General features: G+C 32.3%; 1 protein-coding gene across 20 annotated transcripts in view; it reads left to right on the forward strand.

The window, feature by feature from the left end:
- LOC106876118 (uncharacterized) overlaps nt 1-8,875 on the forward strand; it is a 165,780-nt gene extending 156,905 nt beyond the window's left edge. For 14 of the 20 annotated variants that reach the window (XM_052973249.2, XM_089363702.1, XM_089363707.1 and 11 more), the window contains one exon: nt 6,770-8,875. In XM_052973249.2, coding sequence (XP_052829209.1) covers nt 6,770-7,905 — 1,136 coding nt within the window. In that variant the 3' untranslated portion in view covers nt 7,906-8,875. Of the gene's footprint in view, nt 1-4,692; nt 4,790-5,738; nt 5,848-6,769 lie in introns of those variants that run through there. The other 6 variants (XM_089363699.1, XM_052973258.2, XM_089363706.1 and 3 more) reach the window with 2 other exon arrangements.
- Nucleotides 8,876-11,851: the final 2,976 nt, after the last annotated feature.

Genomic DNA, 11,851 nt, shown 5'->3' on the forward strand with positions numbered 1-11,851 from the left:
TCTTTTTACCATGAGAGAGATTATTCTCCATGGTAACTACAGTGTATTTCCCTTTTAGCAGTTGAAATATGTGACAAGCATACTTCAACTTACCTAATTCTGCATATAGAATATTCTTGTTTTTAATGAAACGTCTAAAGGTTGCTTTCTACATATATGTGTGTGTATGTATGTCTGTATGTATGTTTTTGTAGGTATGTACATATGTGTGTGTTTGAGTTTTTGTGTGTAAATGCGTGTATAAATATGTGTGTATGTATGTAGGTGTCTGTGTGTGTGTGTTCATATAGGCTATGTATGCATGCATCTTTATATGTATATGGATAAGTATGAATATAACTGCGTATTTCTTTGTCTATGTATTAATACTTGCATTGTATATCTGTATATCTTGTGAGAGTTTGTGTGCTATAGAAAATTCTTTACAAATCAACTGTTTTCCTTTAAGCTCGAAGGTCAACTGATACATTCTCCAATCATAAAAAACAGTAAGATCAATATTATTTCTTCTTCATTTCATCAGTTTGTTCGTTGATCAGCTTCAAAAATTTGCTGTCTATTCTTTTTTTTTCTCTTCCGAAATGCTAATAGTTAACTGATTAAAATATTTCATTAATAGATTACATAAACACTTCTGGCTTCATGTAATATAGGAATATGGCGCATATGAAGAACATGAAGAAGCATTATCATATAATATTACTGAATCAGGATAGAAAGTCTAACAATGATAAAACGAAGCAGGGTGTCTCACTGTTTTGAATATTTTCACATTTAAAAAAATTTAACTATAAGGAACCATTTTCAAAAGTTTCTATTGAAAATTAACTAGAAATTATCATCACAAGAAAATAATTGAATATGTTGAAATTGATCTTCCCACAAGCGGTGATTAACGCTAGATAATACAAATTTTGTTGTTACTGGTGTTAGATTGAATATTTTTTAGTTAGGCATTAATCTCTGATAAGGAGACGATATTCAACGGTAACTATTTGAAAATATTATTTTATAATCAAAATATAGCAACGTAAATCATTTAGAATATTGTATTGTTAGTTGATGTATTATATATATATATATATATATATATATATATATATATATATATATATATATATATATATATATATATATATATATATATAACTGGCACTCCATCGGTTACGATGACAAGGGTTCCAGTTGATCTGATCAATGGATCAGCCGGCTCGTGAAATTTACGTAGATGTGCCTGAGCAATCCATAGATACGTATACCGTTAATGTAGTTCTCAAGGAGATTTAGCGAGTCACAGAGTTTGACAAAGCTGGCCCTTCAAAATACAAGTACTACTCATTTTTGCCAGCTGAGTGACCTGAATCAACGTGAAATAAAGTGTTTTGCTCAATGACACGAGGCGTCACCGAGAATTGAACTCCTGACCTTGGATCGTGAGCCGAATACCCCAACCGCTAACCTGCATGCCTTCACTACATATATATATATAATCAATACTATGCACAATCACTCCTTAAAAATCCAACAATTGTTTCAATTGCTTTAACACACACGCGCGCAAACGAACACACAGACACACACATACATACATATATATATATATGTGTGTGCGTGTGTGTATATATATATATATATATATATATATATATATATATATATATATATATATGTATGTATGTATGTATGTATGTATTATAGAAGAAACAATGATGGGTACCCGACTAAGCTTTTGAACAATAAAAAATGTTTATAGAACTGCTGCTAGCAGATTGAAAACGCAATCGAACTGCAAGGACAAAACTTTAAGAGGCAGTTACAAAGAAATCCACGAACAGGACTCACCTTACTAGAAATGTATTTTCTAAAGTACAAAAATATTTTACGGGAGACGTGAAATAACAGTTTCAAATTGAAGTGCCCATCATAGTTTAAAGTACTGTCTTTGTACACGTTACATTTCAAGCATATTCTCTCAATAAAGATGATCCAAACCGAAGAATGGAGTTTGGCAAGATATATAGAGGATACACATTTTCCATCAAAGACTATTTGGATTGATGAGACTACATTAAAATAAAATAGCTCTATTAAACACCAGCATTGTACCTACTAGCGACCTGAACGTTTGCATATTGCAGTATGGTAATCATCAAAAGCTTACCTTCAAAAGGATTAAGTGAAGCATTTTGTTTTGATGGTACCTCTGATAGGTCCCATTCACTTGAACTTGCTGCGATAATCTATCATGATAAGCATTGAAGACGACTTTGAAGATGTACAATTTTATTTCCAGCAGGATGGGGCACACCATAGTATCCTAGTAACGTAAGGGCATACCTTGGTGAGATTTCGCCTAACAGGTGAATTAGTTGAAGAGGTCCCGTGTTCACTGGACTTCACACTACAAGACTTTTTTTGCGACACCATTGCTTCGCGTCTTCAGCAGTGCTTAGATCAGAACGGTCACCAGTTTGAAAACAGATATTCATGAAATAATTAAATTCTGTTTCTCAATTCTATCAAATTTTGAAAATGAAATGTATTATTTTAACAAACGCTGAGTCTTTGACCATTCAATATGTGTCTACATTTTAGAGAGGAAAATCCAATATATGTATATGTATGTACGAGCGTCTGTCTGAGTGTGTGCATATGTGTGAGTATAAAACTGCCAGACATACAGGCAAATTAGGGGAGATACAGACAAAAAGATCGATAAGCAATCTTGGAAGCAAAGATATATCTGCATCAAACGAGCCTAAAGTATTTCAGAGAAAATCGTCAACAAATCAACAGCAACGAAAACGAAAACTGGTAAAAGAATTAATAAAAATCAGGAATAAGAATGAAGATCTACTTCATAGAACAATACATTCAGATAAAATATTACTTCATAACTATGTTACAGGATTTGTATGTATATTGTGATCAGTAGAGATTTTATATCAGTTATCTGTCTCTGACTGTCTACAATGTGTTGTCGTAATTCTTTCAATCTTCCTTTAACTGTTTCAATCTTAATTTCATAATTTTGTTTCTTTTTACTTGAAGAGTGGAGTATGTGAGAATGAGAGTGAGAGAAAGAGAGAGATGGGGAGAAAATATTTCCTGAGAATCCACTTTCACGGTCATATTTATTTCGGATTAGTGTGTTCTCGATTGACCGTTGACTGAACACTATTCAATTTTTTTTCTCCGTGTTTTTCTCCTTGTCTCCGTATTCTTTCTGTTGAAGAGCGTAGCTCGAAACGTCAAAGACTTTCCGTATTCCCGAGCGTCATACTAATATATACTTTTGTTATTTACACCACCTGTCCTCGTCTGTTGTTATTTTTTGTATATTCTCCCATGTATGTAAATATATATTTATGTAAAGATATGTATATATATATATATATATATATATATATATATATATATATATATATATATATATATATATATATATATCTTTACATAAATATATGTATATACACATATGCATAATATATATATTATAGTACAGTGGTTATACTCGGTGTGTATTTGATCTACTGTACATTCTGTCTTTATTAGTTTGTATATTTTTTTATCATTTTATATATTCTGTCTTGATGCATGTAATTTGGTATTGTTTCGTAAGAAATAAAAGGTATATATTTGATACTAAATTCTATATCTATATATATCGACGGTTAACTTGTATATCGGATATTTTCTCTTTGTTTTATCGACTCAGTCGACAGACAGCAGTTACATCAATGAGTTCATGGAAGACAGGAAAAAATATAACTTATTTTTGATATCCAATGTAAAGTGGATACGTAAACAACCACGAAAGGAAAAAGAGTAAATATTTTATGTCTGTTGAACTGAGATTATTGATTATTTAGTGTTTGTTTGTTACATGGTAATAATTTACCTCACGAGACAAAAATAAAAATGGGAATAGATCACACAATATATCGTAATCGAACAAAATAATGTGTTGTTATCTGTAAATACGTAGGGGGTGGCAAAAATAATAGAGTAGTCAGTATTATGAGACACCAAGGAGGAGGCTATTTTGGGATCTAACTAGGCTCTTACAATTTTAAGCTTCGTATCAGTAAGTTTTTATTCCTTGTATTTTCTTTGTATAACTATATTTCATTTAATGTAAAACAAATATTTGAACACATATACGTCATTTGAACAAAAATATTTTATTTTTAATGTTCATACACATGAGATGAAATCCTTGGAAAAGAGTTAAGAATATTACGTACGGTCATCCTGTTTCCTTTATAGGCTGAATCCAGCTCAAATATTTTATGTTTCTTATTTAAAGAACATTAAGGTTTTCAATGCTATGCTTCCACATATTCCCTTGCTTTTAAATCTAAAATCGTCGTCTATGTTTATGTGTCTTTAGTGGTGAGTTGAGACACCTATTTTGATGAAAATTCTCTGAGCCCACTCAACTGTTAGATGTTCGTTAATTTATATATTCTGTCTTGATGCATGTAATTTGGTATTGTTTCGTAAGAAATAAAAGGTATATATTTGATACTAAATTCCATATCTATATATATCGACGGTTAACTTGTATATCGGATAAGATGCAAGGGGACTTTGGTGGGGATTTAGGGAAAAAAAGTGCGCCTTATATGTCATGTCGGAAAATACGGTAATTTCTGATTAATTGAAACTTTCTTATGGACTACAGCTAATATTCCTAAAGAATACAGAAGAGAACCCAGGTGGAAAAAAAATGATGACATCAACAGTCCGTGCTGCTATATTGAATGGTTAACCACAGCATTAAAATGTAAGGGAATAATGATTAACACATTATTAAGACCTTATAAAAAACTATATCAAAATTTTTTACCTACATTCCAGCGATGAAACTTCGTAACATTGTTAGAAGCAAGCTTCTTGCAGATATATCTTAAATAATAAAAGCTAGAAAAGAACATATGCATACATATATATTAAAACCAGATATTTCCTCCGGCTCTAAAGATTCTGGTAACAGTAATTGTGTGCAGCTGCAAAGGGGTGGGGATCCGAATGTATTGAACACTCTCTGACCTTTTGTGCGTACATCTTTGCCATTTCGGCAACCAACATCTTCAATAAGAAGCAGTTCGGTGTTTTGAGTGATTACAGCCCTTGTGAGCATACATGTATACATTTATGTGCTTTTCCTACAGCATTAGAGGATTTTAGTTCTTATTTCTAGCAATGTAAGTGTCTTGACACACTTAGTCGCGTTTAAAAATAAGCAATACAATTAAGCATTAAAGATTAAAAATTAAGAATTAAAAATTAAGAATAAAAATTATACTTTGTAATATTAAGAATTAAAATTTATAAATTATACATTATAAATATGAATTAGTATATATATATATATATATCAATCATGTAAAGTATATATCAAATACAGAATGTGAGATATAAGATTAAACATCAGAATAAAAATGTCTGTGTTTAAATGTGATATATAACAAGAAAATTGTTAGCTGACGCTCTTTGATAAGCTATTATGGTTGTCTAAGTTACAAATCTTAGCTTAACACTACCAAATACCACCACTGATTTCCACCTTCACCAGTATTGCCCATCATCAATAATACTAAGCCTACCGAAGGCCTGATCTTCAGCACATAAGATATAAGGGGACTTTGGTGGGGATTTAGGGGAAAAAAGAGCGCCTTATATGTCATGTCGGAAAATACGGTAATTTCTGATTAATTGAAACTTTCTTATAGACTACAGCTAATATTCCTAAAGAATACAGAAGAGAACCCAGGTGGAAAAAAAATGATGACATCAACAGTCCGTGCTGTTATATTGAATGGTTAACCACAGCATTAAAATGTAAGGGAATAATGATTAACACATTATTAAGACCTTATGAAAAACTATATCAAAATTTTTTACCTACATTCCAGCGATGAAACTTCGTAACATTGTTAGAAGCAAGCTTCTTGCAGATATATCTTAAATAATAAAAGCTAGAAAAGAACATATGCATACATATATATTAAAATCAGTTACTGGACCACTGATGGAAATCGAGCAAATGCGCCTTTCACAGAGGGGACAAACAAGGACAGAGAAAGGGATTAAGTCGATTACATCGACCTCAGTGCGCAACTGGTACTTATTTAATCGACCCCGAAAGGATGAAAAGCAAGATCGACCTCGGCGGAATTTGAACTCAGAATGTAACGGCAGAGGAAATACCGCGAAGCATTTCGCACGGCGTGCTAACGATTCTGCCAGCTCGCCGCATAATATAAACGTTATCTGGTAATCGTTATACATATGGAAACAGGAATTCGTTGTTAATAAACGTAGTGAAACATTCAATAGACAATTGTTTTATACAAGAATATACGATCTCTTTACCGTGTGGAGTAGTGTGATTGATTGTAAACAAAACGTCTTTTCTTCTTACAAGCGTAATCGTTAGTCTTCTATTAAATTTGACTTGTTGCAAATACATTTTTTATAAATGTATGTATGTGGGTATATTTGTGTGCGTGTGTGTAGATAGATAGATAAATAGATAGATAGATAGATAGATAGATAGATAGATAGATAGATAGATAGATAGATAGATCCAAACATACATACATACATACATACATAAAGATACATATGTATATGTGTGTCTATATATATATATGTTAGAGGGCGATGTGTGTGGGTTTATGTGTACGTGTGTGTGTGTGCGTGCTCGTATATCCCGAATACATAACGAATGTTATTAACATACTTCATTTTCTATTTCCAGACGTTAACTGCAATATGGAAGACAACCAGACGACAGAGTATTCCTACTTAAATAACAGTGTTTACCACCGCTATTCATGGCCTGTTGGTATTTTTAAAGAATTCTGTCCCGTAGCGCTCTATGTCGACCGCTACGTTACAATAGTTTGGTATATCATTGGACTTTTTACAAACCCAATTTCAGCCTTTCTGTGGATGCAGCCACGTATCAGACGCAATAACTCTTCGGCAATCTATTTGGCTGCTTTATCAATAACTGACTTTATGTTCCTGTGGCTACATTTTATAAATGAACTACAAATAGCGTGGGGTATTTCAACTGTTGCTTACACTGGAATATGTGAATTGTACAACTTCATCTACATGATCCCTCAGTATATGGCACCACTTATTGTTCTTGCTTTTACGGTAGAACGATGGATTGCCGTATGTAAGCCATTCCAAAAAGAAAAATATTGTACTGTTAACAGAGCTATATATGTTGTTTGTGGACTTATCGTGACGTGTACGTCACTTGCTTCAATTCAGATATACATTTGGTACTACGATGAAAAATTTCAAATTTGCACATATCGAGAAGGTCAGATTGAAAACTACAGTTTCACAATTATTTGGAATTGGTTAAGTGAGTTAACTATATTTGGTATTGTGCCGATTTTCGTGCTCCTTTTTAATATACAAGTAATTCGCGAAATTAGGAAGATTACAAAGTCTAATCCGATTCAAATCCCTTACCAGACAACGACATCAAACAGCAACGCTGCTTCAACTATAACTTTGTTGTCCATTTCTTTTTACTTGATCTTCACCACTCTTCCAGTAACTCTTGTGTTTGTTGTTGAAAGTAACATTCATTTAGGAAATTTTAACATGACAGATCAAGAAATCCGATCCGACCCGGTTTGGAACAGATATTTCACCTTCTTAGCAATTCGAAGATTTACTGAGGAACTATGCTTCTCACATTATGCATGCTATTTTTTTGTTTACTGTTTAACGGGGCCTCAGTTCAGGAGAGCCTTCATCTCTTATGTCCCTAGAAAGCTTTGTCCGGCAGTAAAATCTAAACATGTAGGATATACTTCCGTAGCAGGAAATGGAAGAACCGGAAATGAGACATGCACAACTTACGTGTGAATTTTCTGCAACAGATTATACTTTAGATAATGTTCGAATGTATATTGTCCGTCTTATTCTTAACGAAAATGTTTATAAACCAAACTTGACATCTTCGGCTTTGACTATTAATATGTAGAAATGTGTATATCTGTGTATGTATTAATAGCCTGAACAAGTATATCATATGTCTAAAATCTGAGCAAAATAAAATTAAATTCCAAAACAATGAAGCAAAGAGGTGTATTTGGAAGACAGATGTTCATAGCGACATGTGACACACGCACACATTTGATGCATAATTTTCCAACCGTTAATTTCCAAAGTAAAATAGAGACATGTTTATGAAAATTAAATAATTGTTTCGTGAAAACTTGTTACAAACAATTTGGTCGCTCTTGCGTCTCATTCATCAAATTCCGACCAAATATCATGGAAAAAATATTCTAGTTAATGAAGAAACAAAATGGATCAATCATTTTATGCTCTCACTTTACATATTTCTGTTATTATTATTTTTCTTTGTCCTCATCGTATGTTTGCTATTTAATCTATCTCATTCTTCTTTTCACTTCTTGGATTCACAAATTCATATGAATTGATCTATCTGTAAGCAAAAACTTATGCCTATACGTTAATGCATGTATACATGTTTACTTACGACTAGTTTCGTTTAAATACAGAAATTACAGTGAACTTTTGTGAAATTTCTCAAAATAGTTGCTTCATTTTAAAGCTTTTATTTATTTATTTTTTTTCAATAACATTACATTGATCTTATCTTCTCTAAAAATCATTGTACTAAGGCTTCCTGTTCCATACTTTTTAATTTCCATGCGTTTCTTCAAAACTGCGTCATTAAATTTGAGACGGAGACGATGTGAAGACTGATTATAGTAATTATATTATTTTCTTTCAGTAGTCATTAGCTTAAGCCTTTGAGGAAATTGATTAATGTTCGTGTACATCTAATAAAAATCTTTTCATCGTTGCATGCTAATTATTTGCCTTATCAACTTTCACACTTTTAGGTCAAACTCCAAATTCCATTCATTATATAACCTACAAATGTTTCTTGAGAAATATATTATCACGTAACACTTTTGCTCTTAACAGTGCAAATTAATCTGCAGTATGAGCAACTTATTCTTTGTGTGTATTATGTAGTCCTTAATATACATATCTTATATTGCAACACCAATAGCTATTTGTCATCCAGAAATTGAAAATGCATAAGTAATCCTAGAAACGACAAAATCATTTTGTTCTGAATTATTTCAATCTAAATACAAATTCTTTCTTTTATTCTGACTCGATCTCATAAGATTTCACTTGAGACGGCATAAAAGCGTTAGTCTGTGATTCAATTCATTGGATTAGTTCCAATACTGTTATATTGAAATTCATCATAAAGACATTCGTGGCTTTCCACAATATTCCCAATCAGACACACATATATATATATATATATATATATATATATATATATATATATATACACGTACATACTCACAAGCACACACACATATACATATACAGATTTATATTTCTATATTTAGGTATATGTATGTATGTGTGTGTGAGTGTATTGTTTGTTTATTAAGACAGAGCGATGTAAGAGTTGTTAACGGCATGCGACAAAGTGCTTAGTAGCATTTCTTTCTTCTGACTCCATACGTTCTGAGTTCAAATCCTACCGAAGTCGACTTTATTTTCCATCCTTTTAGAGCAGAGTGTAGATAAATTAAGTAACAGTTGTACACTGGGTATGATGTAATCGACGTCTACCCTTTCCACCAAATTTCGGGCCTTGTACCTATATTAGATAGAATGTTTTTGCGCGCTGCGAGGTGGCAGGATCGTTACCGCACCGGACAAAATGCTTATGGACATTTCGTCCATCTTTATGTTTTAATTTAACATTCCCCCGAGGTTGACTTTGCCATTCATCCTTTCGTAATTGATGAAATAAGTAGCAGTGGAGCACTGGGGTCGATATGATCGACTATCCTCCTCACATACATATAGAAACATACAATAAGTATACATATATGCAATATGCACCCGTATATTCAAACACATAAATTCACGTAATAGTATTTCTTTGCAAGCATGTCAAAACATTTTTTTTATTTCTTTGTGATAAAATTCGGTCTGTGGATCCATGAATATCAATAGTCATATAGAAACTCGTAACTGAAGATCATGTATATAATTATTCACTTTCCAATGTATTTGGATTTAATTAGAAAAGTATAAGTAATATAGCTAATCATATGAGACAATGCTGTATCAGTGTGCCATTTTAAAGAGAAATTTGTTTCTTCCCAAATTGCGAACAGCAATCCAATAAAGAACACTTAGTATCAACTAGTTTAATCCGCTATCCGCAAAATTATAAAATGGATCATATCTATAAATTTGGAAAGTTTAATTGGAAAAGAAATAAACATTTCACAAATACTAAAATTGTGTAGCTAAAATAATGTAAAAGACAAGTAACAGTGTACAAAAAAATCCGGAGCTAAATAATAAGTAAATATTCAAAGAGTAATCCGAAAAACATTCGGGAAGCTGAATATAACTACTGGATTAAACAGATATCTCTTGCTTCAGAGAAACAAAAACAAATGCAAAATCCCCAGGCTGATATCACAGAAACAAATTATTATATATTGCTGTAGGTTAAGCGAGATTTCAAACCATTTTCTTTTCAATCCCATATCCTCATTCAGGATTGATAAAAATAGGATTTCCGGAAAATTATAACATGTCAAATAGTGATGTATTGACCATTTCGACATAAATGGTCAATGATAGAAGTCAGCATATCTTACAGAGAAGTGGCAAGACAATTTCAACGGTGAAGTAAAGAAAAATAACATTATATATCAAGCTATTCATATCGAAATGCCAAGGAAAATGACATTCTGTTTGCCAAATAATAGCATTATAGAACTGCATTGTCAACTGGATGTTTGCATTTCCTCGTCTCGCATCACTGAATGCAAACAATAATCCTTAGCATTGAAACTATTCTTCCATATTATCGTGTAGGTCCAATCCATCTCCGGTAAGAAATCTGAGATATCGGTTAGCTAGTTAATATTTATAACAATATATGTAGGTGTACGTATATGGAAGTCAGTGTAGATAAATAAAGTTTAGCAGCAGGGGGTCACTGCCTATCATTTATAGATGTAATTTTCATATTATTTACAAGCACAGTCATCTGTTAGAGTACACACACAACACATATACATATATGGATACACACGCTTACACACACACACACACACACACACATATATATATATATATATATATATATATATATATATATATATATATATATACATTCATACATACATACATACATACATACATACATACATACACACACACACACACATATATATATGTATGTATGCGCGCAGTATTATAGATTTATATACAGTCAAAAGTTATTGATAGTTTCGTACATAAATCTTCCACAGAAAGACGGAATACCTAAGCACTCATCAGAGATGGGCGGGCAGAAATGTGTGGCTTCGGCTCTTTTGTATTTAAGGTTTGAAAGAAAACACCGGGTCAATATGTCAGAGCGTTTTGCTTATGTTAAAAACCGGAGCAAAAAGAAATGAAAAAGTAACCGAAAATTAAATAGGAAAACATATAAAACTGAGTCCTGTTCTACCCTAGTTAATCAAATTCACACCCTGTGATCAAAACTGGAGAGGAAGCTATGTACTTCTTTGTACTTCTTTGTATGTGGAGCAGAGTTAAGAGATAAGGAAAGGCGTCGAGAGAAGAGGGGGATGAAAGTTGAAAGGGAGAAGGTATTGTAAACCGGTTTGAAGAAGTGTTGTATATCTGGGTATGTTTTTGTTTATGTATTTGTTGTGTGAAAAATATTTTAAAAGGGTGAGGGCAAGATGATAAAAGAAGGAATAGTGATAGGGGAAAT

The sequence above is a fragment of the Octopus bimaculoides genome, chromosome 15, assembly GCF_046866305.1.
Source record: "Octopus bimaculoides isolate indiv1 chromosome 15, ASM4686630v1, whole genome shotgun sequence".
NCBI classification, from domain to species: Eukaryota; Metazoa; Mollusca; class Cephalopoda; order Octopoda; family Octopodidae; genus Octopus; species Octopus bimaculoides.